Source organism: Falco cherrug, chromosome 1, assembly GCF_023634085.1.
Source record: "Falco cherrug isolate bFalChe1 chromosome 1, bFalChe1.pri, whole genome shotgun sequence".
Taxonomy (NCBI): domain Eukaryota; kingdom Metazoa; phylum Chordata; class Aves; order Falconiformes; family Falconidae; genus Falco; species Falco cherrug.
This window is the reverse complement of record NC_073697.1, coordinates 24,676,481-24,703,540: the sequence shown is the minus strand read 5'-3', so window position 1 is coordinate 24,703,540 and position 27,060 is coordinate 24,676,481. Positions and strand designations below refer to the sequence as shown.

At 41.9% G+C, this 27,060-nt stretch overlaps 1 protein-coding gene across 11 annotated transcripts in view; it reads right to left on the bottom strand.

Annotated features, from left to right (window-relative positions):
* Positions 1-27,060, bottom strand: part of RUFY3 (RUN and FYVE domain containing 3) — a 57,870-nt gene that overhangs the window by 9,236 nt on the left and 21,574 nt on the right. For 3 of the 11 annotated variants that reach the window (XR_008730592.1, XM_055700480.1, XM_027799746.2), the window contains 12 exons: positions 16,709-16,882; positions 15,243-15,360; positions 13,409-13,510; positions 12,277-12,400; positions 11,537-11,598; positions 10,368-10,433; positions 10,197-10,266; positions 7,992-8,084; positions 7,180-7,260; positions 6,373-6,540; positions 5,534-5,631; positions 1,907-2,026 (listed from right to left, as the gene is read on the bottom strand). Coding sequence is in view for 9 of the 11 variants with exons in the window: in XM_055700480.1 (XP_055556455.1) it covers positions 1,907-2,026; positions 5,534-5,631; positions 6,373-6,540; positions 7,180-7,260; positions 7,992-8,084; positions 10,197-10,266; positions 10,368-10,433; positions 11,537-11,598; positions 12,277-12,400; positions 13,409-13,510; positions 15,243-15,360; positions 16,709-16,882 (1,276 nt within the window). In the remaining 2 variants the exon portion in view is untranslated. Of the gene's footprint in view, positions 1-1,906; positions 2,047-2,212; positions 4,436-5,533; positions 5,632-6,372; positions 6,541-7,179; positions 7,261-7,991; positions 8,085-10,196; positions 10,267-10,367; positions 10,434-11,536; positions 11,599-12,276; positions 12,401-13,408; positions 13,511-15,242; positions 15,361-16,708; positions 16,883-25,914; positions 25,969-26,446; positions 26,770-26,796; positions 26,887-27,060 lie in introns of those variants that run through there. The other 8 variants (XM_055700490.1, XM_027799745.2, XR_008730595.1 and 5 more) reach the window with 6 other exon arrangements.

Here is a 27,060-nt window from a genome sequence, read left to right as displayed (position 1 = left end):
CCATCAGGGACTAGGTGCTAGAAATGCCGTTTTCTGAAATCATTACAAGAAAAGGAACAATCCCTGCGCCAACATCAAAGCCTAGGAAACTGAGTACCTACTGGTAAAAGTAGATACTTGTACTATAAAAGATTGCACTGTAGACTTGTACTATAAAACATCTAAATCCTTATTGCTATTAAAACCAAATTATCCATTATTACCCTTGTTAGTCTCCCTACCGCTCCAACAGCATTTTAAATAACTCATTACGACTGCAGCCTCATTAATTACATAGCGTAACTGAAGTGCGTAAAGCTGGTGGAGAGTCAGATCCAGGAATGAATACTTGCCTGTGTTGACATTTAAGAACTAAGCGACCTAGGGAATTCTTGTTTATAACTTGTTTTAAAACCAACACCACAGACACAAAAAGCCCTATTTTCTCTTAAAAGGAATGTAATTCAAGCAAGACTAGCCACCATCCACTAACTTACTGCTTTAGAAACTCAGTCAAATAAAGCAGCACAGCCTCCCAGTAAAGAGGCTCAATCCTTTTCATGCTGTCATCTTTATTTAGCTTGGGCGAGGAAGGAATCAGAAAAAGTCCAACTGATGCGAAAATAGACTGATTTGCAAATGTCCTCTCCAGGTAGCTACAACTAAGTTAAACTGACTCTGTGCGAGGTGCATGTGTGGAGAAGACGCGTTCGTTCCCCCTTTATATCCAAGAACACTGCTGAGCTCACCCATGACCTCACATGAATTTCTGATAAAAGCCACTTGCTGGTTTTCTGGGTAGCTTCTGTAACTTCTCGAAAAAGGAAATAAAAAGCTGTGCCACGAAGGGGCCAAAAAAAAAAAAAAGCATCCAGCAATGCCTCCACACAGTGACCTTACAACAAAGTAAAGATGCATCATGGCTGCAGAAGGAGAGACGCTCTTCTATTTTAAGATAAAAGAGGATTTCTCTGTTTTCCTGATACTGGTAAACTGATGACACTGCAAGGAAAAACATGATAGTTCTCGCCAGGTTCTCTACATGTGGTTTCCAACGCTTTGGTTGCCTCCCAGCAAAACAGACCAGTTTCAACTGGGAAAAAAAAAATAATAAAAAAATCACAGCGTTGTTTCTCAAGACCCACAACCAGGATTGCTGCCCTTGCTCCAGATGCTTCAGCATTAGCTCTAGGCAAAGACTGAGCTCCTGCATCCCCATCGATGAGCAGTAAATCACTCGCTGTTAGTGTTAGTTTTAGATTCCAGATTATGGTATTACAGCGGAAAGCCTGACGCACCGCTAGACCTTGGAGAGATCTACGTTGTCCTCAGAGACCTGACTGTGCACCAAAGCACACATCCAGCTGCCATTCCCCGCAGGCTAACCTGCAACGCAACCTCAGTGCAGACCGAGCATCTACCCAGTGTCCCAAAGAGGTTTTGCAGCTTGGGGTGACCCTTGTCCCCCCCAGTCTCTAGCCCTGCCTGTTTTCAAATGAGATGGCTACTGGCAGATGCCCTACAAATCTAACCACAGCACAGAAAGCCCCCATGGACATTCCCATGTTCAGAAAAATATCCTGACATTTCATTTCCACCCAAGAGATATTCTGCAGCCTGCTTCTGATATTCCACCACCACCTAGGATTTATACTTTTGCTGGTGGTTTCTGCTGACCCCATTGTTCTTTTGCATTTTCTTCCCCATTCAGTTTTTCAAGCTGTAACTTTAAAGGCACGCATGTCAAAAGATTTTCCACCTCACAAAGCATTTCGCCACCCCAGAGCTTATGCCTGCCTGGCGCCCAGCATGCCAGTTGCCTCTCTGACTCCAACCCCTCCTTCCTTTTGCCATCGCCCTGGCCTGCCTTCTCTACTAGAAACAGTAAGAACAGCCCAGAAATGAGATTAGAAAAGGATCTCTTCACCGCTGCCTGGAGAGCTCTTCCACTTCTAGCTGGAGGCTGTTGATTTTGTCCCCAAACTCCTGCTTGAAGAGCCGGTTGTCCTGCTGAGCCAACTGACGGTCCTTCTCTGCCTGTCGCAATCTGGATTTGAGCCACATGAACTTGTGATAAAAAACAAAAGCCATGGTGGGGAGGAAGACCGAGTTTAACCAACAAATAAAAAACCCAGTGAAAAGGTAAAGCCAAAACAAAAGGAATGTAAAAACAATGGAAAGGGGGAAAATATTTTAAAGAAAAGCAAGATGTAGGTGAACCAGGCAGAAGCTCTGATTTTCAATAGTTTTTATTCTATTACTACGGTTTACAGCCATTAGATGAAAAACATAAAACATCACTTTTATCCAGATTCAAAGCAAACCTCAAGTACACAGAATTTTAAGTCAAATTTGATTTTAATGTACGTTACATTTCAGCTTTACACATGTAACTGGAACTTGCAACATAGGTTAACTACTATAGTAAGAATTAGTGCATTTTCCTGGTCTCTTCCACAGATTGACGCATTGGCTCAAGCGCCCAGGCATCAGTGCACCAAAGCATTTCCACTTCGGGCCTGACATCAGAAACGGCCAGATCCTTAATTCTGTCTTATGTTAGCACTGCTGTGACAGCAAACAAAACCAGCCCAACCCCCTGTTTCTACAGAAGAAACCTGGGGAGGGGCAGGGGAGTTAACTGTTCTAACTAGCTATTTGGATACCTTGATGAAAGCGTCCACCTTTTTATTATTATTCTATTTATCTCCAGGTAGTTAAAATGACTTTCTAGTAAAAGGTTACCGAAGGTTAAGTTTATACTCTCAAGCATGCGACTTGGCCGCTGCGTAGAGATTTGAAATGGCTCTCTGAGTCTGCTTGGGTGCGGGAGTCCGTTAAACAAGTGAAGCGGTGGTACACGCTTGTGTACAGGGGAACTAGGCTGAGCCTCACAAATTTTTAAATGTGCCTGGTTAGAATCAGTAGCTGTTCTTTCCCCAGCTGCATTTCAGCCACATTTGCCACCTGCTGCCCCAAGGGGCACTGTCCCGCAGGACAAAGCGAGAACTGGCCCCAAAGAATTTTTACAGGCATCTCACCAGAGCAAAAAAACCCACTTACTCAACACAGAAAACCCCCAAAGGTCATCTTCTCGAAAGAAAAAAAAATCTCTCTCTAGGAGCACTTATAACCTAAAGCCTGTGACAGGCCAGCACGGTGAACTTCTGTGGCCACAGGGAAGGGGATATCAGTTTATAATAGTCCAAGCTACAGTTGAAGTTTTGCACTGGGGTGTTAAAATGGCAATTATTATTCTTATCGAGAGCTGTTCCCAAGCTTTAGCTGTTCTTTCATTAGCAAATTCCATTTGTATCGATCAACAGAAACTCAGAAGCAAATGAAAAAAGTGTAACAGTAAAAGGCAACTCTTCCTTTTAAACCACTAACTACTCAGACAAGGAATGGTCAAGTACCAAATTACCGTTTCCACTCCCCACCACTGCACATTTTGTTCCTTTCTTCTTCTGTTTTTTGTTTGGTTTTGTTTCTCTTAAACCCTAGTGTATAAAGATCAGATCATTTTTTGTAAAACGTGTAACTTCCCTTTCCAGGAAGAGGAGACACCTACCAACACACCTCTCCTCAGCTTCCTTCAGTCAGGAAGAACCGCAACGTATGTCTAGAGGGAATCATGGCAGAGGTAGAAGGCAATGCAAAGATAAGGAGGTTTCCACTGAACTTACCACTCTATCATGTTACTCTAAGACACCTAGCTACTAATTCTGGACACATGAAGTTTAAAGGAATAAGGGTAAGTCCCCACCCTCCCACCAAGTCACTAAGGCAAGGTCGTTGCAAGCAGTCTCGGTTACAAGAGGGCTGGTCCTCATGGTGATGAGCTATCGAGTCGCGCCCGTTTGTCTCGGACGCGGGGCTGAACCCACAAAACAGAAGTGAATGGGTAACGGCTTGGGGTACGTACACGACTACTTTCAACAACTTCCAGGGATGCATTTTTTTTCATCTACTTCACAAAATGGGTAACACAGAAAACTAGTTGACTTTCCAGAGCTGGCCAATCTGAGAGTGGCTTGACCAATGCACCTAGCATCCATAAACACTGAAGACTTGTGCTGCTGTATACCGTATGCATCACCAGGATGTACAGAGCCACATATCTCCCACTCCTTATGCTTTTCTGGTGTGTTTATTGGCCAACTCATTGGTACTTTAACACAGTTTAAATGGCAAAGTTAGGGATTTTTATACCCGACTCTAAATCTCTGAAGAAAAACTCACTGATTTTAAAAATTCAGCAAATTCCAAATCAACTTTAGGTGACAATTAACATTTTAACAGTTGCTTTTAGCAATTCTCAAGTTCTCCCCTCATAAATGAGTTCTGATGTCAGAGCTGTGAGGTGACCAGACATAAAAATGTCTAATGATGCTTCTGGATCAGTTTGTTTGCTGCACTATTTAGGGTTTTTGCCTGTTTCACCAAATCCTTTTCACTGTGTAAATAAGTCAGAAGGAGGATGATGAGAAAATGGAAACATAAGAACAGCGAGACAAAAAGAGCAAATCAATTAGCTGAGTAGACATCATAAAACATTTTAAAATACAAGTTTTCTACAAACAAAACTACCTATTTTTATCATGAACTATTCACAAGATAAATCCTAAAAACGAGAGCAGCAATTTAGTGCAGTGCCCTACTCATTAAAGGAGTCCCAGACAATCCACGCTGCTGAGAGCTACGCTTTCCCCTGATTTTCTCAGAGCTAGCATGACAGTCAGGGTCATTCGCAGAGACTGAAGTTCTGAACCTCTGGCCAAACCGCTACAAAGCCTGGCTTCCAGAACAAGACAAAAGGGGAATAGGAGCACTGCTCCTTCTCGAATCAATCTGACTTTGACACTGAGGCCTCTCCTAATTACATAAGGGTTAGCAATATGAGAGCAACACGGTCATTAGGATGGAACTTGTCCCAGTCCAAATGGATATTACATCTCTGGGCTATCCTTTATCAACTTCCAGTGACAGCCAGGCTGCCCTCTCATCTTCCTCTGTTTACTTTCACATGAGGATTTTTTTCAAGCTCATCTTCCTCAGAAAGTACAAGTTCATAATGAGAATAGATGCAGTGGGGTATTTATTTTTTTCTAAAACAGTACCAGAAAGATCTGGAATAACCAAGCACCTCTGAGCCTAGCCTCTGCAGCACGCTTGTCCTTCCTGCTCCCACAGTCATACTGTTATTAACAGTCAAGCACTGTTCTCAGCTCCTATTTCTAAATTTTACCACTGTTATCACTGATAGCGATTGACTTGTAATGGCTGGATAACATATAAAAGTGCAGCTGAATTAGATAAAGCTGCTATGTGAATTACTGATTTAGTGGTATATTCTTTTCTAGTGGAAGCCCTCCTGAGCATGCAAAACATTCTTCCTAATAGTATCTCAAAAATCATAGCTCTCCTGACGTAGCTCTATTTAGCAGTGGCGAAGCACAGCACTCAGACTCTCACTTGGTCCATTTGGGATCACTGGGACACTACCACTAGAATACACACACAAATTTGTAATCGTAAAAGTTCCATTTTTTACCTTTGTTCAAGCTGTTTGATGGTGGCAGCCATCTGATTTGTTTTTTCTTCCAAACGGCTGTTTAATTCACTCTTCTGTTTCACTCCCATGTCTGAACTCTGGGAAAAGGAGCATAGTGGGGGTTTTTGCCAGTAGCAGTATAATCAAAACAAGCTGTGATAAATCATGTGGCACGTGAAACGAAAGGGGCAGAAGCCAGAGAGGCAGGGAAAGGTGTTCAAAAAACAAATGCCAGGTCAATGTTGCAAGGGCAAGCGTCTTGCCAAGTGCAGGCTACATCTAGACCCCGTGAGAGAGCAATACCATGATCAATGAAGCTTCCCGTATAATACATTAATGCAGTACCTGCTAACACTATTTAGCTGTTTTGATAGAATGGTTGGCCCAAGGAAAGCAGAAGCATTCTTTCCTGTCCGAAAGTTTATTTTAGGATTTCCTCCTGAGCATTTTGTGTGACTTTTTGTCTTAAGTCTGCTTTTGTCATCATAGACTAATGTACATAATTGCATCATTTACCTTCAAATACTAGATTGTACTGGAACAGAAGCTACCGTGGCTCGGTTTTTATACCATAAAAGCACAGAAACTGCTTTCCCTGGTCACACACACACATTTCTGGACCATCATGAGTCTTTCTTCAGAAGAAACTGCATTTTCCTTTAAAACTCCCCCACATTCAATTCTTCAAGTACCACGGCTTGCTGCAGCGAGACGGAAGTACGCTGTATAGCCTGCACCCCTTACACACCTAGCATCTTTTAAACAGGCAGGGGAAGAAAATATCAAGAGCTATCACTTTTATCCAGAATTTACCATATTTGATTTAATTACTTCCCTACCTGCAGCTTGAAAGAGAGTTCATGCTTTAGGGCCCTGAGATCATCCAGTTGCTGTCTGAGTGCCACCAACGCATCTTGCTTCTCGCAAACATCTTTCTCTAGCATCTTCATGGCTAGCTCCATCTCCTGTCGCATCCCGATCTGCGCCTCCAGCTCTTTCTCCACATCCTGGAACATACGGGTCAGTCAGCATAGCCAGCCAGCTTTCCTCACCACCCAGGACAACCACCCTTAACTGGTGCTCCCGCCAATGCAGTCACTACCTAGACACGTGCTGCACTGCCACAGCGTCACAGTTGCAGAGCTGGCCCATCACTGACAGTTAAGGACAACAAACGCACATTTTCAGTCCAGTATTAAAGCAATGTAAACAGCATCACCAGCAAGGAGTCAGAAAGTACTAGACAGGCCCACCTTTCTGATGAAGAGGACCAGCAAAAAGCTGGCAGAGTTCGTCTTCTAAAAACATTCTGCACAGGCATTTTTCTCCCCACCAGCTGAATGCACTATATTCAGCAACAGTTCAGAGAGCAGCAATATCCTTTTCTCTGGCAAGGGGGATATCTCAGACCTCGAAATGCAGCTCCATGGCTCATTTCAAGAAACAGACCTCACACTGATCAAGAGCCACAAAATTAACATCGCTTCTGACAAGACTGTCTCGAATCAGACTGAAGCAGGCAGGCAAGAACGATAAAAAAACCCTGGCCAAACATTTTCAGAAGCGATTGTCTGACATGGAGTTACTACGTGAAGCTCCAAGCTTTCTAACTTCATCAGCGAGCTGCAAGCTCACACAGTCCTTACCAGCCGCAGCTGAGTCTCCTCCTTTAACTGCTTCCGTGCTTCAGTCAGCGCATGTCCATCAGCAGTTCTGTCTTTAGTGACCTAAGTTAATGAAGACACCCAGTTAACTTGCCATTATATACTAAACCTCACATTTGCTGATTATTTGCTTCTCCCAACACTTCAAAAACAGGTTCTGCAACTATCAAAACTCAGAGCTCCGCTCAGTTACCGCAGCGTGCAGCTCCCATGGGAAATGTCTCTACCTCCCGCCCTCTCTCTCCAAGTGCTCAGTGCAGTGCAGTGGATATGAATTAAACGAACAGAACTTTCACAATATACTAAGTACGGTTACAAAAACTTCAGAAAAAAATCTTACAGGTTTTAAAATTCAAAACAGATTCTGCCATAGTTACTAGCACTTCCAACAAATCCACCAAAAAATATTATAGATCCTGCGCCTTGATTTCTGAAAAGGGTAGCATTTCAGGCCAATACAGCAGAACTCCTATATCCACCTTTTTCTGCCACCCCCTCAGGAAATCATCCTTCCTCCTGTCCCTTCTGACACCTCTGCTCAGCAAGCCACGAACATGCTGTGTTACCTCTCGGCTCTGTGCGTGCTCACAGTTTAATCAGCTACAGCCGGGCAGGATTTACTGTGGCCAGGGTCCATCTGTTACCTTCCGCAGAAAACCCACCTGGAGTCTTACCTATTGTGGGTTTTGTGTGAGATACAGGAAATAAAGACTCTTCCAAACACCGACTTCTCAGTTGAATTTGGGTTGGGACTGCCCCAAAGGTTCAGTACTCATTCACATACATACACCAACCTTACGACTGGACTCCAAGATGTAAGAACTTTCTTCTTTAACACGTTCCATCTCTTCTTGCAGTGTAATAATCCTGTTGTTTGCAACCGCAAGCTATGAGCAAAACAGAACAACAGGAACATATCAAAAACATACTTGACCCATTTTGCCCCCCCCAGATATATTTTCTACACTATTTGGTTTTTTTTTTTTACACTCAGAATTGGGGGCGGGAGGGGGTGGGGAATATTTGGAGTAGCAAAAAGTTGTCTCTACCATGGGGAAAGACAACCTGAAAAAGCATCGATTAGTGCAAGCGTGATGAATTTCCAGTATCGGCTAAAACAGAGACTTTCCAACCTATTCTGATTCCTGTCTTCCAATAAAGTTATTGACTTCTTCAGGTTTCTACCTGCTAGATGCAGTGTTACACAGTTAGTGCAGCTCAACAGAAATCCTCACTCCATTTCCTCTCCTTTGCCAAAGATAACAAAAAAGAAAAATGCGAGCACACAACAGCCAAGTTTTGTTGACTTCCAGCAACTGAAATATATTACCAGAGAAGAAATACTGGCATGGGTTTGCTAAAGCTTTGGTAGTTGGCATACACTGCTAGGTAGAGCATCCAAGATGTAAGAAGCTCAAGCATTTGGGCAGGAGAAGCACAATGAGAACCTCATCAGAGGAGGAATATCTGGCTGGAAACAGAGGAACACTAGCACACACCACCCTTACGAAACAGGACATCTGCCTGAGAGGGATCCCCAACGAAGACATCACCGCAGACTAACAGATTCCTTTACACTAACAGAGTGTGCGGTCAAAGGCCAAAATAACTTAAGAAAACCCCTGGCTTTGCAAATCATAACTTACGTAAGCCTTGCCCACAAGAAAATCTCAGTGACATTCCAAGAGATCAGCAATGTTATTAAGTGACAAATCCAACCAGAAACTACCCTGACAAAAGTGCGAGTCTTTGGTACAGCTCAAGCCAAATACACAAATTGATGTGACATGTGATGCAGTTCATTAACTACACCCTGCAAATCACCCTGATTGGCACAGCGTGTTCCAGCACCACTTAAATTCTTACTCTGAACAGCATGCAGACTTTGCTAAGGTACAAGCAAGTAAATTATTAAAAATTAAAAAATACTTCAGTGAACACTCAATTAATTTCATGGGTATCACGCCTCACAGGCACACCACTCATACTCTGCAGGTAATAAATCCAAAGCCACTTATTATAGCAGCACCGAGAAAAGCAGCCTCTGCTGCAGACCACCTTTTGAAAACTAAAAAAATATTTCAGTTGTAAAAAATGTTTCTTACTCCTTAATTGCAAAAGTGGATATGCTAATTTCCATCACTAAAGCTTCACATCATTTGGAATACATCCATTACAGTAAGTGTTCAATAACCAGACACCCACAGACATCTTTTAATGAGGCTGAACAAGCAAAAAAGAATGTCTGTTTCATATTTGTCCTGCAAGAGCACCTAGACAGCCCAATCAAAATCATTCTGCTAAGTGACATGCGGCAGAGATACTGTAAAACCATTAGGATGAGACCTGCTATCACCCATCTGTCAGGGAACTGACCCCAAAAGATTTCACTGCATTTGTGACATTACTCATGAACTGCAAGACCCATTTTAAAACACAGGTTACGCCTATGACTCGTGTACCAACCCTTTTTCATGCTTAGACTGAACATTTTATCTATTACTATAAGTTTTCCTTTATTTCTTGCAAATTGTGACAGGCTAGAGAAAAAGTTATTGAAACCTTTCAATTAACTCTCTTTCCTTTGTAGTCAGCTTCTGCACCTGTCAAAGTAAACAGACATCTCAAAATTTCCCTTGTCATGTCTGGACATTTCATAACCTACATCAGCTGTATGGCATTGAAAATCACACCCACTTACAATTTATTCTAAGACTTCTCTAAAAATCAGAAAGCACCCAAAGACTGCAGAAGGATAAAGTGTATTCAGCAGCTTTTTTTTTTTTTTTTTTTTTTTTTAACATAAACACTCAGCTGTCTTCCCACTTTGTGCTTAGTAGCAACAGCCAATGTAATTCCTTGGCAGGTCAGTTATTCCAGTTCCATCGTTAAACACTCATCATTATGTACACCAGAAATATGAAAATAACTCCTCCCTTAGCCTTTAGGAATTGGGGATTAAAAAGGTAAAACATCAGAGGATTGTTTATGACACTTACCTCCTCGGTTAGTTTAGTGTTGGATTTTTCTAAGGCATCCACCTTGGCCTGTAGGTTGTTTACTGTAGCACTGTTGAAAAGAAAAAACCCTACAGTAATTCCTTCTTTTTTAAAATCCTGGTTTTAATTTTGTTATACTAGATAATAAAGAGTAAATAAATCATGTCTTACCTTAAATGTCTATTGAGTTCTTCTACATAGTTCTTCTGGTCCAAAATAGCAGTTATCTGACCATCTCTGGAAAAAAGTAGTATCACACAGCTCAACCATTTGGATTGAAAGACCTATGAGACACCACTAAACATCTAAGAGGAAATGTGGCGATGTAGCCTGCATGTCCAGCAGAGCACAAGTTCCTAGGTCTCAATGAGCCTGTGTCAAATATGTAAGATAGCAAAGCAGAGTTACAGCCTCTGCCTTTAGAATCAGCCACCGTCCTCTGACTTCTCAGAGGCTGCAACTGCGACACTCACCTGGATGACATTCAAGTGTTTTGTGACACACAAAATAGAGTGATTAAGGGACAACATTTCAAAGAGTACAGCAGTTATTTCAAATAAAAACCCCCTGGTTCTGCACTACATTTATATTGGACAACAGCCATCTCACCAAAATCCATTCAAGGAAAACTGTCAACAAATGCATGTCTTGCATGTGCTTCCAGCAGGAAATCTTAACTAAAGAATGTTTTAAAAATGAAATCATAGATAAAATAAATGCAATCAAAACGCCTGACCTTGAGAGATAATTATTACATATAGACCTGAATTCAAACAAGCAGGATTTCCTCAGGAGGAGGAAGTACTCTGGAAGAACCTCAGAAAACCACACCACCTGACCCATGTGTCATTGGGCTCACGCTGCATTTTTCAACCACTTGCTCTGAACATTGCACAGCTCCATTTGTGCATGCTGGCACAAGTAGTTTAGTCTATTATTACAGTTATCATCTCTTCCAATTGGATTATGTTTTTCCCCAAGGATGTTACGGTGCCAAAAATCCACTACCGTCCTGCTAGCCATACAACTGGTGAAGGCCACCAAGCTGCTTACCACATTTAAAGACAGGCAGACCTAACTCTGAAGAGGGTCACTTTTAAAATATTTTTATCTTCAATTGCCAGTTAAGGAAGAACACAGAATTTCTGGGAGACTCTCCTTTTCCCCTGCCCCCTCCCAATATTTCCACTATCTTATTTACATATTATGATTGATCACACAAGAACAATTCAGTCTAAATAGCTTTTTAATTAAAAATGTAGCAGCTTGCAGGGCAACCTGGAATACCTGAATACAAGTTACTAAGAGATAAGAGGCAGGGCAATTGTGCATGTACCTACCCTTCACTGCCTTTTGTGCTGTTCCCATCTTTCAAATACATTGAGAAATCAATAACTCCAACCTAGAGAAGAAGAATTTGCATTTTACATTAACCACTTTTTCTAAGACTAAACACTGTCCACAGTTGTGAAAGTTTAGAGTCATTCAGTTAGAACAGTTAGAACGTGTTGTATTACAGCAAAGATTCACTATACCAGTAATCTATCTGAAATTAATGAAAACATGGCCTATCTCAAGCAAAAATATATGAGGATAAGCAGCAAGCTGGCAAGCAAGGCTTGGGACGTAAGGACACAACATCCCCATCACCATATCTGTATATACCCTGCTTACACAAGCTGGGATGTAAGTGCATACAGGCTCATTTTCTTTTGTTTAACAGCTATAATGATCTCATCGCACAGCATGAGTGAATTAAGAGTTCTGCCCATTTCTCCCCTCATTTTGGCTAGGTCCTTCCCTGTTTTCGCCTCCTTTTCCATTTACTGTGTTTCACTCCACAGTGACCTGCATGCAGACCATAGCAAAGTGTAAGAGCAAAGAAAAAACAAAAATCCCGAGTCTCTGATGTCAGCGCTGCCAGCTAACTGAAGACCACAACCACAGTAACAAGCTTGTATTAGTCTTCTATTACGTATAGTAACAAACTCTTATCTCAGTTGATGGAAGCCTTCTCCAATGAAAAGTTCTTCCAATTTAAATGAGCAGAAAAAAGAATATTAACTGAATACCCAAGTACCTGTGAGTCCAGGTCTTCTCCCTTCATGCAGAAGTTCGCATCGATGACATTCAAACCTACTAGGAGGCCAGCAATGATGGCACCTTCTTCTTCCATCATCAGTGCATTAGGCTCATAAAATTCACTGTGGGATGCATGGCAAGAGAAGACAGGTGTTGCATCTTGAAAAATCAACTATTTTGATGGATCCAGCATGGGATCTCTGATACTTCATATGACAACAGAATGCCACCTCAGCCTTTACAAAAACCCAGGGAGTGGCACATAGTCCACATAGAAATGCACTCCTACATGCTATCTATATACTCCCACTCTGACTGAACAAATCTCTCAGCACAGTAAGTCTGCAAGTGGCGCAAGGACCCAATAAGCAGAGGACCTGGTCCCTCACTGTCGAAAGGTGATGGAAAGCAAGCACCATTCCTGAGTAACCATACAACACACTGAAGATTTAAAACCGGGGCTTACTATCAAGAGTTTTTTTAAGTAGTATACTTCTACTACTCTACCACATTCTGTTGTTAACACAAGCCACTGCCACATCTTCCAGTGGACAACACCAGGTTCTCCCTTCTAACCCCAAGTGAGCTATGGATTTACATGGACAGCCAACAAAAACCTACTTGTTCGAATAAAGAAACACCAACATATTTATTAAATCCTACTCCTTTACACAGACATAGTAGTTCAAATCCATGGACTTTCAATTCAACTACAAAATTATTGCTGTTTTATGAGTGGGAAGCAGAGATAGAGAGAAGTGAAATGACTTGTTCCAAGTCAGATGGTAATGAAGTGACAAGGTCAGAAATAAATCCAGTGTCAAGATTTGGCAGACAGAGAATGCTGTATCCCCTCTGTACAAATATTTCACCCAAATCATCTCTTCAGAACCAAAATGTATGTTTATTCTGATAGATATTTGAGACAAAGTGAGGAATAACAGCTGCTGAATTAAGAAAGAATGCTAAGCATTTTTAAACCCTTAGAGGAAGCTCTGCATTTCACAAATATTACCATTTCTTAAAAAAAGCACATGCATACTTTACCATTTGGATGTAAAAGATTGTAAAGATCTTACAAGAGGGCAGAAGTGAACCTAACCTAATCTGAGAGTGAGCTCAGCACTCACCTGAGAAGATCCTTTCTGTTAATCAAGGCTTTCATGTATTCTGAAAGTTTCTTCTGCATTAGAGCCAGGCGAAGCCAAGCTCTTCCTCTACCCACAGGTGTCCTACAAAGGCCAGAAACAAAACCGTTACAGACATACTGCAATGCACCGTCAAACAGCTCTAATAATCCTGTTCTGTCTGAAGTTTCTGTGTCTCAAAAACAGAGCTGGCACTGGATAAACAGGAAAAATACAAGGTATCTAAGTGCAAATAGTTACAGACAAGTTTATCTAAGCAATCACTGCTTCTCTCCTAACTAATTATGTATTTGTTGCTATACTAACAATATTTCCCTGACTTTACCCCTGCTGGACACTGCTACACAAAGAGAGATCAGCTGCTTCAACATATCACCTTCTAATTCAAAATCAGTTTTGGATAAGGCAAGTCAGAAGAACGTGTATACTTCAGCTCAGCACAGACGCCCAAGCACTGCTCATTCAGGTAGGTGTTAAGTTAGGTAAGAATCCACAAACACAGCGGAAAACACAAATTCAGTACTGTTCTCTTCAGCTATTTTGCTCATTAACACGCTCACAGGATGCAACGGGTTATAGTCACCGTCCTTCCCCTCTCTGTTTCTCCTGGCAATGTGAAGCATGCAGCTTTAAAAATACTGATATGCTGCATCACAGCTCTGGCTCATCTATCCTGGCATGCTGGCCAGGAGCCAGCCTCAGATGCTCCCCAAAGGAAGGTGTAAATCCCCCATGTTAAGCAGTATTCTGATTAGAAGGAAATTTCTTTCCATCTCCAGCAGTCAGTCAAGCTGTCTTATACCAAATGACACGTGGGGCATTTTACTTTCTAACCTTAACTGCTACAAGCAACTGCCCATGTAAATCATCTTTGCTGCTCCCCATTCTTGACCTCACTAATACACAACATGACACTTCCCAAGGGTTAGTACGGATGCAAAGTTTAGAAACTTATCCTAAACCTGTTCTTTATTTCAATTTATTTAACGTTTCAATATTCTTTTACAACAAGGAAAGGCAGCAGGAGCTCTGGCACAACACTGTTGGCACTCCACACTGGTCCGGTAAGCCGTTCCAGGAGGAGTGCTGCACAGATCCCCAGTAAAAGCACTTGACCATATGCATATCGCTAAATACTAATCCAAAAGAAACTGTTACTGAATCTATTAATCTCTTCTTTCAGCAAAAGATTTAATCCTTAGTCCTGCTGCTCACACAAAAGCTTCCTTACATCTTTTTTCTATTCTCCAGGCTCAAAGCCTGTTTCTTTTTAGCACAGAATAAGCAAACCTGAATGTGATGTCTCAAATGACTGTGACATTTTTAAAAGCAACAAATACATGCTTAAACTGTTTTTTTTCCCCTCCCCTCTTTAACATAGGCTGGTATCTTCTCCAACTTGGTGACTGAGCTTCGCTTTTACAAAAACTTTACAAGTTTACCCAAATTTATTTAAAAGAAACATTATCTCTGTCAGCCTCAAGATTATGTAACCTGTAATCACCTTCCTTCCAATTCCATTCCTCTTCAGTCTGACTTCAGAAATAGAGTTAGTAAAGGCTGCTCCCATTCCCAAGACACATCACCACTCATTTAGTGCTAGCAATAAATGTACTGCTGTCTGTAAGACCCCATGCACTTAACACAGAAAGAATATACCCTATCCTCTCCTTCTGCAGATCCTTGATTAAGAGAGTAATGATTCATTTTTATCAGCAGAAGGTAGCATTCCTGTTTGCTCTTTGTTCTCTTCATCAGGATCCTTCTTACAATAAAAACCACATTATGTACTTGTGCAGTAGAAGACCGTACTTACTTCAGTCCTGGGAGATCCTTAACACTTGCTGTAATCTCTGCAGCCTCAGGAACAAGTTTCTCTACTAGTTCTAGAGGTCCCCAGAATGACTTATTTTGCCCAAGAAAAGTCTTTTTGGCTAGAAAAGAGAAAGATACAAAATGAGCCCATTAGGCCCATGCTGACTAAACACATTCTCAAACATGGTCAGAAGTGAATGAACAGCAGACAAAAACTGCCAGAAAGATTCTTCTGGGACCACTGCTGGGCAAGTACAAAAGACGACTTTTTATGCCCGAGTGTGGCAATTACTGGTGCCATTTAAATAAGGCAACAGAAGCTCCAGACAGATGCCAGAAAATATTCCACACATCCCCAGTATGCCAAAACAACAACATCCAGTGATAACCAGCAACTTAAGATTCACTTCCAGAAGACAAAGTTTCTCCTGGGATGCTGTCACTGTCCCTAAGTTACATCTGATATGTGCACAGTAATTTTCTCTCACTGACCATCACATTAGAAGGAAAAGGACGACGCCACTCTGAACCTGCTCCTTCTCCATAGCTGCTAGGGGCTTCTCGGTGCATCCTTTCCTCCTTCAGAAAAGCTTTCCAGCGATCCCTTGGTACTAAAGCTGGAAATTAATTTTCTTACATAGCTCTTACTGCTACTTCACAGCAGCAGCCAGAAGACTGAGAACTCTGTTAACTTCAAACTTATGACCAGCAGTAGGGACGCTGCCAAATGGATAAACAAAGAAGCTGAAGAATAGGAACGCTTCTCCCTTGCACAATGTTACCCTAAACCAGCACAGGAATTGCTTCTTCCACATGTAACACTGAACACGACTGCTAAAGCAGCACCACAGGACGCACGTATGGGCGCCGGAGGGTGTTTAATATCCTCTGCTTTTCATCTTATGCTACTATCATGCAAGGTCAGGATATCAAGAAAGAGTCTGGTACTTGGAGTTTCAGTTGTGACTCTATATTATATAGCTAAATATATGCTCTGCTTGCTATTTGCAAAAGCAGCTTATAGGACATTAGCTGCACAAAGCCCAAATCCTCAGTTTTGACAGAACTATTGAGCAAGGACCTCCGTGTTGCGGTTCCTCTTCCAGCAAAAGGATTGTTGCATCCCTGAAGCACAAAGAAGTGCAGAAAAAAAGGGAGTCATGAGTTTGCTGAGGACCTAATTTTAACACTTATCACTTAGTTACACTGCAGACATCTAAAAAGTTGTTTTAAAAATGGCAAGCACCTGCAACAACTGAACTTTTCACCTGCAGTGTTATACCTCCAGCAGAGTTTTTTTTCCCTTCCTGTGGCCTGTCAAGCCAACTGTGATCACAGCAGTGACCCTGCTCAGCCTCCTTTTGGTCTAATGTAGATTACAAAACTAGATTTTTAAAACAAGATTGCTCTTTCTTACTCCTACGGTAGGACAAACAACGCGGGGGGACACCTCTCAAGCCAGGTTACCTTTCAAGCCATGTTTAAGGCAATGTTCCATCACAACGAAGAACTGCTGAAGAGGTGCATAGTCAGAGTCCAGCGTCCTGCCCAGATTAAGCGCCGATTCAATCAACCCCTTGATGCTCAATTTTGCCATGTTCATCAGGTTCATGCGTTCATTAGCCATGAGATAATTAGGATCTATAAAAAAAAGGAAGACACATACTGTTGAGCAACAAAAGCTATTTTTAATACAGTAAGATACCCCGTGTCTCTCTCTTTGCTCCTCAGCTTTGAAGACATTTTTAGGGGCAGTGACAGTTTCATGTGAGGCACTCCCTTCAGGCCTTTTGTTGAGAAAAATCAAAATTAACTAGCATTTTATGGCCGAAGCCACAATGACAAGGGAACAGGCGATATATCACATTAAGGGCACCTCAATACTTCAAATAACTACAAAAGTTCTGTATTTTCAAGAGAAGTTTGAAGACAGCTGTTAATATTGTGCTTTGCACCTTAACAACCAAATTATTGAATTTTAATGAATTATTGAATTATTGAATGTTAACAGCTGTCACTTGTTCCAACTCAAATCCCCAGCTACGTCTGGCTACTACAAACAGGGAAGAATTCCCCACTTGCGATTTGTCCTTCCACCTAAAGATCACCATGAATCCGCTCACACCTAATCCAGCGATGTGTGTGTCTATCCAGCCTTGCATCTTTCCTTCTCTTTTTTTCAAACCTGGATGTAACACGGAGCCAATTCCCATCTCTCCCTCTCCGTTTTGCCAACACTACTGTTTTTTACCACTGACTGTAAGGAGCTGATTTTCATGGCTCCTCTGACAGCTTGCTCCAAGTCCCAACGCGCAGGGATCTTCCAAAACTATATTCTTCCTCTACCACATTATAAATATTCCAATGTTTATACTTGCGTCTTGTTGCAAGAAACAAACACAGACCTGCGTCTTCCAAACTGCAGCCTGCCCGCAGGCCTCCCGCTCCCTGACCTGTGTAACGTGCCCGTGCCAACACCCATCCTTTCACAGAGCGCCCCTCTTCCCAGCCGCCACCAGCGCCTTGCCAGCCCCTCAAGGAACAAGCTCATTTACAACAGTACTGTCCCATAACTAGAGGGAAACTGTCCCATACCCACAACGAATCAAGTGTGCTTAAGCTTTAGGCCTGGAGATACACAGTCATAGAAATCTTGGCTACTAAAATGGTGTTGCATCAGTTGCAAGTTTTCTGTTTGTATCTGTTTTACCTACAATCTCACACCAAATTTTTGTGCTAAACTTCTCTGGTGCAAGCAGTTTCACCCTTTTATTAGAAGTTTCACACCCATTTACTAGAATAAATGTAAGGCACATTTATTCTAAGGCTGCTATAAACAACCATGTACCCTTGAACAAATTTGCCAGCTTCATGAGAGAAATCACTGCATCTAGCAGCAGAAACATGACCAGAGGACATCTACAACATCTAAAAACATTTAGGAGTGAGTGTCAGGAGGATGGGGCCAGGCTCTTTTCAGTGGTTCCCAGCGACAGGACAAGGTGCAACGGGCACAAACTGCATCGCAACAGGCACAAACGGGCACAGCTGAATGTGAGGAAAAACTTCCTTACTGTGAGTGTGACAGAGCACTGGGACAGGCTGCCCAGAGAGGCTGCGGGGTCTCCTCTGGAGACATTCAAAACCCACCTGGACGTGGATTCTGTGCAACCTGCTCTAGAGGAGAACCTGCTTTAGCAGGGCGTTGGGCTAGATGATCTCCAGAGGTCCCTTCCAACCCCAACCATTCTGTGATTACCTGTCTAAGCACAGGGTACACATTTTATCTGCTATACTGACAAAAAATGCTTGCATTTAGCAAACAAGTAAAGCAAATAAACATTTGAGACTGAAAACCTTCAATTAGAACAAAAGGAAACAGATTTCTATTTAAAATGCAGGGGAGCACATAGCTAAGTTTGATGAAAGAAGTCACAAAAACATCTAGAAGTCCAAGCATGTTCCTTGGACAGGAATGGCTGTTCCTGCCGGCTCTGTGGTGCTCCACCACCCAGCCTCCCACAGCCATGCTCACCACCCACTGGGGTGTTCTCAAGCTCTTTTTGACTGTTTGGAATGTCCATCTCACCAACATACAGACAGCTGAGATAAGTTCCTATATCTCTCCTTAAAACATCTTCTCATGGTGAAGGAAGGGAAGATGCAACCTTCATCCTCAGTGGATGCAGTCCCTAAGTTAAGGCTTGCAGCAGTTTGGGTTTGTATTCAGCTGGTTTGCCACTGAGTGGGCATTAAGTCTCCACAAGGCAGCTGGACTTAACTGTCTGGATTATTCACAGTTCTCATCCTCTTGTCAATACAACTGTGAAGAACCATTTCTTGCAATTTAAAGTGCAACAACTTAGCCAAAAGAGTCCAAGGGCCTCTTCTTTTTCTGAGGCTATTCTTCTGAGGCTACTGCAGTCTCCTTCAGGACTTGTCCCAACTGTGCAAGTCATCATCCTGCTTCAACATGATGCTGATAGTGACAAGTCCAGTTGCTTCAATACAAACTCCTTGTCATCTCAAACGTACTGCCACTGCAATTAGGCATCTTGTCAGCACCCACCAGGCAAAAAGACAGCAAGGAGCAAAACTTTATAGAACCACAGAAAGACCAAAAAAAAAAAAAAAAAAAAAAATCACATTGTTCCCACTTCCCATCTTTGATACCTCCTGCAGGTTGAAAAGCACTGCAGGCCCAGTGGCCTGTAGCTGACGGGAGGAATATTTTGTTTCAGTAACCTATGGCTGAATCAGAAACAGGCAAGAAGAGGAGCAACTGCTACTATGCAACTGAGATTCCTTAAGCCAGACAGAAGGAGATCCTGAAAGGCACCTCAGGGCTGGGAAACAAAAAGCAACTACTGAAGTGCTACTGAACTACTACTGCAATAACATCCTCAATCGAAGAACATGAGAAATTATGAAAGGGAATCAAAAAAGAACATGTGTGAAACGTAGGAACAAAGGTGGATTTGCTGACGTGCCTTGGAAGCACGCCGTGGTGAGGTTCCCACAGCTCCAAGGCTTGCTGGCAGCCAGGCTGGCGAGGTCTCGTCACTGCTGCTCAGTTTTGGTTGGCCTGTCTGCCCGAGGACAGGCTGGTTTTACCGGGGATGCTGCTGATGACTTAAAGAAATACTCAGACCTAGACATGTGGCAATAGCAGTAGCAAGGCTCAAGTATACATCATTAAAGCTGAGAGCTGTGAAAAAATCCACAGTATAAAGGAGAGCAATGGGCCAGGGCAGCTGCCACTGTTCAAACCCAACACCATGGCTGCATTTCTTTAGCCTCTCCAAAAGCAGGTCAGGACGCCTCTCTTATGCCCTTTTTATTCTCCAGGATGAAGCAGTACCTTCCCTAAACTTCCCTGGAACCACCCTGGCAGCTACCGCACTAAACGGCTCAAGAAGGGATGGTGTCTGATGAAGAAGGGGAATGTGAGGACAGCGCTAAGCAATGCCAGCTGGAATTGCCATCAACTGACAGCCACGAGCCTAGCTGCGCTCCAAGCCACATCTGCTGCCACGGACAATGCCTTCTTGTTCCGAGAAGTGGCAAACAAGCCCAGTTGTTCCTGTGCTTCCACTCAAATCTTATACTGCTGAGGGACAACATGATCAAACTCCCTGAAGAGTTTTGCTTTACTGACTGTACATTCTTCAAGCACAGATTGTCTTGACTCACATCTTACAAAAAGGCTGACATTAGGCATTCAGAATTTATCTTCATAATTCTGAAAACTTCAGAGTCCTCATTTAGGAATGTAATTCTCATAGTAGCACTGGACTGTAGAAAGATTTAATTTAGTGGGTGATTTTTATTGCCTTTGCAGAACTACTACTACTTTAAGCTGATAGATTTGACACATACATAGAACAGATTACCTGTTTCATGATTTGCAATCCATTTCACAATTTGCAATGTAGCTAACAGTCACCGTTACTAGAAATGCAGACTCAGGAAAAAAAAGTAAGACAAAATATTACACATGACTGCAAAAACTAAGTTTTGTACATGTAACTAAAAAAACCTGCTGTACATTTTCTTCTCTGTATTCTGCATAAACCTGCTGTATATTTTCTTCTGTATATTCTGCATAAAGCTCATAAACACCTCCAAGAGCATCCATCACAGGTGCCCGTCAAGTGTATATGAACATCACTACAGCATTTACTTCTAGTGCAGACAATTATTGTCACAAAATTGTGCTTTGCTTTGGTACTGTGATTCAAATTCTGCTCAGAAGAAGGTTATCTGGAAAAAACGGTCACCCCGCTCCCTTAATGCTTCTGGTAGCACAATTCCATCTACAGTATATCCGCACTTCTGGCCAAGACAGATAAACTCGCAGAAATCTCTAGAAGGTTTGAATTATCTGGAGCAATTTTGATATGTGCCCTCAAGAGTATGGTGCTGTGGTAAAAGAAACACATTGACTTTAAATGTTTTGAAGTCTGGGTTGAACATGATTAGTTGCCTGGCCAGGCTTTGAAGAGAAACTCCTATGCACACACATGCTGTGCATACCGATCTCGGCAGTGAGATCAGACCCTTTTGGAAAGCTGAGCGAGTGTGTCTTGAACATACCTAGAAGTTTTAAGACTTGACTGAAACCTTGTTAATAATCACAGCTGCTTTTTCTTTCTCCATATCAGGGGAATCGCAAGATACAGGAGGATACAGAGACCTCCTCTCCTCTCTAGTCAAGATGTTTCTTTGCCAGCCAGGGTCCGGCAGCGGCATGCCCCAAGCGACAAAGCTCTGCCGAAGCACCGAGTGGTCCTGCACCCACTGCCCCAGCGGCTCATCGCCCCCAGCAGCAGCAAGGCTGGCATCCACAGTGACTCTGTTCTGGTGGCAAATCAATGGTTAATGCAAAACTACAGAAGCCGTACAAGATGACTCCATGGAAAACGTTACTTTGGCTATGGTTATTAGCTAATTTGGATAACGGTAGAGTCCAAGGATACTACTCAGAATTAGGATCCTACTCTTTAATATACTCACAGGAAACCATATGATTTCTTAAGAGTATCAAGAGCTGCTGCCTCACACAAACCTACACCGAGGTGAAGGGTATGCTTTTTGAGGCAAGGTATGTGGTTTTCCACGGGTCTGAGGCCTGTGACTGCTGTGTGTTCAACTGGGGTCAATACTATCCTAATTAAAAAAAAGCACAAATAAACAAGAATAATAGAGGGGTGCATGAAACACACTGAAGACAACTAGACTCTTTCAACACTTTTAAGAGCTAACGAACATCTGAGCTGATGAAAGCACTTAGGAAAAAAGAAAAAGCAGGGCTATGCTTTCATTTAAAACTAAAATGTGCAGTCACAGCCTCAAGAACTGAAAATTGTTTTCATCACATCAACTAATTAAAGGTTTCTGCTTCATTAGTCTGTTGTGAACGATGGTGCTTTGCATATGCAGCTTATCTAAGACTCTCACCTTGCAAACTGATTAAATGTTACATAGTATGAGACTGGGTAAAAGCCCAAAGATTTATTCCAAAAACTAAATTCTAAGTAATTTATACCATTGTTATATGCTCTGCGACCTATACACCTTTAAAAAGACAGGGTGAACAAGCAAAGGTGACTTTTACACCATCTGTAAGACTGTATGCTGGCTTTAAGTCAACCCAGACATTTTCTGCTTTGACAAGTCCAACTCTGATGTGCAACACAGATTCTCAGTTTGAGTCAGTATCTTCTCCAACTTTCTGTTTCTGCTTCTAATGCAAAAACTCTACCTGTGTTTTACTGAGCATGCCATGTCCTAAACCTTAAAAAGTAAAATCCTGGCCCTTACACTTTGCCTTTCCTTATGGTTTGGATTTCAATTGAACTAATCCTAAGTTCTCAAGACACTTGCTACTTAAATATTGTAGCTTCTCCAGAATAGATATGCTTTCTAACCAGCAACCTTGGACATATATATAGGATATAAGCGGTCATGCCTGAGCTGGACTTGCATCCCACTAGAACGACAGGGTAAAATCATCGGCTTATCTGACTGTTCCTTTAAAACACTGAAATCCAAGATTTCTAAAGAGGTAAAACCGAGCCGCAATCATTCACATGCTAACAGCATGAAAAGCAAAGGGTTCCTGAGGAGCTCCCATGAAGATGTTCCCAAAAGCATTAAAAGCAAAAAGCTAGAACTTTGATCAAATGCAGGGAGTCATGAAACACTGTGAACAAATCTGCCAATTAGTTAGCATTTCACAAAGGTTCTCCATGTGCTGAATCTATCTTAAATCAAGAATACAAACTTAAAGCAATCTGAAATTTAGAAAGGCTGCTTCTGTGTATGGAAGAGAAATGGAGTCCTGTAAACAGTTCAAACTGTATTCAGATGAACTGAGACATGTTCACGGTGAAACGCCTGCTTCCAAAACAAACCAGCCAGCTATCCGCAGCCCACCGAGTTTCAGTTAAGCAAATTCACATTAGGAAAGAAATTGGTTCCTGCCGCTCAGACTACCAAATCAAGAACACAGGTATAATTTCATATAAATGTGGAAAGCAAATCCCTAGATAAATTAAGAACTTTCATCATTTAAACTGGAGTTCAACACCGTTATGTATTTTTTAAGCTGCTTCTGTTTCCTGACACACTCTTACATTCAAATGCCTCCCCTGCCTTCCAGCAATGCAAGCCCCTGACTGCCATCACAAGGATGAGTTACACATTTTGTGTTATGCAAGCACTCTCTTGAAGATAAGCAGTAACGAAAATAAAAATGACGTGACTATTCACAGGTGAAAAGCAGCAGTACATCTGTTTCTGCAGATGTTTTATTCTACTAATTTTTTGCCTCTGTATTCAACATTCAACCCGTCTACTCTGAGGGACTGTGGATAAACTGTAAAGCAGCTGGACTAATGCCCCCTTACAAACTGAAATTGGATTTCTTAAGAGAAGAAACATTTTCACTGAGAGTTTAAAAGGTTGCTTCATTTGTTCTTGCTATTATGTCCTTAAAGTTGACTTTTGAGGGGGAAAGCACACTCCATGTCAAGCATCCGTCAGTCTCTCATCAGTCACCAAAGAGGACAGTTTCCCTGCACTCGCCAGGTATGCAAGTTTCAAGAAAACAGAAGAGGGTGGTGGTTATGGGAAACAAAGATACAAGTGCAAACAAACAAGACATTTCAAATATATCCCACCCCAACAAAATAAACGCAAAAAATATGTACAATTTTTTTTGTTCTTTTTTTTGGGGGGGGGGCGGGGTGGGGGGTGTGTGTGCACGGAGGGAAATCTCAAACCTTTTTTGTTTTTTTTCCTTAAAGACTACCTTGGATGTGCCCTCAGCGGGAGCTGCTGGGAAAGCAGTGTTAGCTGTTGTACCAGGAAAGAGAACCTCCCCCGCAGCTGTCGAGCAGCCTGCTCTGTTCACGAGCCCACTGCGCAGAAGCCCAGGCATGTAACCAAGCACAGCAGTTAAGAAAAGGCACTATCCACAGAAGCTGAACAGCAACAGATCAGTGTAGTTAACGCATCAAAACTAATTTTTGTGTGCAACACACCCTCTTTATACCATTCGAATTTCCAAATATAAATAAAAATAAGTTTTGCTATGTCGTGGTTGATTTTGCTTTTTTTCTTCTGCCAGAAACATGCTTAAAACTACCTGCACTGGAAGGTTTTTCCTAAGTGAGTCCCAAACGTAACTGCATTACTTTGCCAAGTATGTAATTATTACTTAACTACCCATTATTATTCTAGGAATAATTGCAACTACATATTTTAAGATAGCTGTATCCTTCCTGGTATTGCTCATACTTTACCCCCTATTTATAACCCTGAGTCCATAACATAAACCCGCTTCACTTAATTTCACCACTTTGCTTTACCAATTTCTGTTTCAATTGCTTATCTGAGCTATAAAGGAAAAAAATGCAGGTTTTGATTAACACCCTACCACTGAGGATTTTTAGACCAAACCTGAATAAAACACTGGTAAGAAACCGCCCACCACAGTCTGTGGATCTGCAACCCACACCACCTTCCAAAACACTCAATACACAAATTGGCAAAAAGAGCTGAAATGCATTTGCCGACTTTATTCCTTCGGGATTATCCGTATGAGAGTAACACAATTTATGCTCCCAAGTCTTCCAGACATCAAGAACCCTAGCTTTAGCTTCTGATTTGAGATTGCCATTTCAAAAGAATTTCGCCTGTATAAATATCCCTAACCATCCTTCTATATTGAAATCTATGTTCTTCCTAACAATGAGCACTTAAAACTTCTTAGCCACAAAAGGAAAATTCCTTTCTTATTCCCTTGCCTCTGAAAGGTATTCGCCTTTTGTGCTGTAAACAGTTTCATCCCAAGCATGAGCAGTTGTATTCAGTCATCAAATTACAAATTTGAGTGCATGCTGAATTTGGGATTCAACTATTTCACGTTTGCACCATTTTTTAAAATAAATTAAGATGCTCTATAAAAAAAAAAGTCTCATTTAGTACTTCACAAGTTTTAATCAAAATTTGAAATACGAGTTTTAGAGTCAACTGTGCAAAGGCTCAAGTTGATAAATGGAAATATTTCAGAAGATCTAAAGCTTTGGGAGGATTTTTTAAATATTTTTTTAAATTTAGCTTCCGTATATTACTGCAACCATTTAAGCTGTATTTATATCAGGCTCGGGAAAATAAATGCATCAGAAAGTATTTAATGTAAGTAAATCAGCCACTTGCTGATTCACTTTTTCCACCTCCACTTGAAATCAAAAATTTTTGAAACATTTTTCTAAGCAACATTGTATGCACATATTTTCAACAGAGAAATCAGTAAGAATTTAGAAACTAGAAGTGATCACGTCTAACCCATGAAGAGGCTGCTAAAATTTAGAAGAAAAGCCTTCACAATATCAATTTTAAGTGTAAATTAACACAATTGCAAGCGCAACACATACACTCCAGTGATCAAAGACATTTTCTTTAACAGCAGAAACCAAACAACCAGAGTGCAACCAGTACAGCATGTTTCGGCTTCAAATCTGGTTGAACCAGACAAGCACGTTTAGAAAGGCACAGCTATTGGCACTGGCAAGGAAAACTGTATTTTGCACTCAGGCTCACAATAATAAGGAAAAAGCCAATCATCAGTGGAAATAATAGCTGAAAGATGTTGGTGTGGCACGCACCTTCAGTATCATCACGCAATTGCTCCACCACATCTGTCAAATCCTCCCAAGAGTCTTTGCAAACAGCAAAAAGAAAGGAAAAGAAAGAAAATGTCATGCAAGCCGTGATCTAAAGGAAAGATTCAAAATCAAGGTATAAGAAAAGGATAACTGAAAGGGAGATTTGCATAATACAAGACTTAATTCACAGTGGCAAGAGATTTGCAAGTCAAAAGGTTTTATTAGTCTGCACAAAGAGTACAGCAAAGCGTTGTTTTTTCCTTAGGAGTCAAATTAAGGTAGGCTTCAGTAAAGCTTTAGAAGGTTTGTTTCTTTCTGCATTAAGACAAGCAACATTTTTTGCAAAGCACATCCTAAAAAGAAAAGCAAGAAAAGCATTATTTTGTTTGCAAGATCAAAGCACTGAACTTTGGATACTTATGCAGTGTCAGCATTTGCTTCATTTTCCTCCTACCCAGCGCCCAAACCCACCCCCCAAACAGGGAAATACAGCCACACACAAAAGCAAGCGTGTTTCAGGTAAAGGACATACCGAGGACGTTTAAAATAAACAGAGTTTTAACTCCATGACGACCATCACTCCAAATGCAAAATCTCACAGAGGTGATCCAGCTGAACCTGGATGCCAGTCACAGGTTTAATGCCGTCATTCTGGTGAACAGCTAAGGCCTCGATCAGGACACCACCTCTGTCTCCTTGCCGGGAGCCCGCAGATGGCCGACAGGCACGGGGAGGAGGCAGGTGTCCTTGGAGAGAAGCAGGCAGGACAAGGAAAACTTGTTTCAGCACACCCACTAACTCCCTGGTTTCAAACCCAGAAAACAAAGCCAGATGGAGCCCTGGAGGGTCTGAACCCGGTGGGATTTTCAGCTCCCTACTTACGTGTCCCCTCTCCCTGGCACTCATTTGCAATCGGTTGAATGTCGGCAGCACAAGGAAGGTTCTATTCCCCATGACGGGCCAAAGTCCTGAGCAAAGTACACAGGCTTGCTAGGACCTCCTCCCTCCCACAGCAAAGCTACCGCCAGCCTCCCGCAGCTGTAGGAGCCCGTGCTGGCTAGCCAGCAGCATATTCACAGCCACGCTGAATGAAAAAAAATAAACAAACTAAGTCCAAATAGCAGTACAACCAACAATTCAACTGAT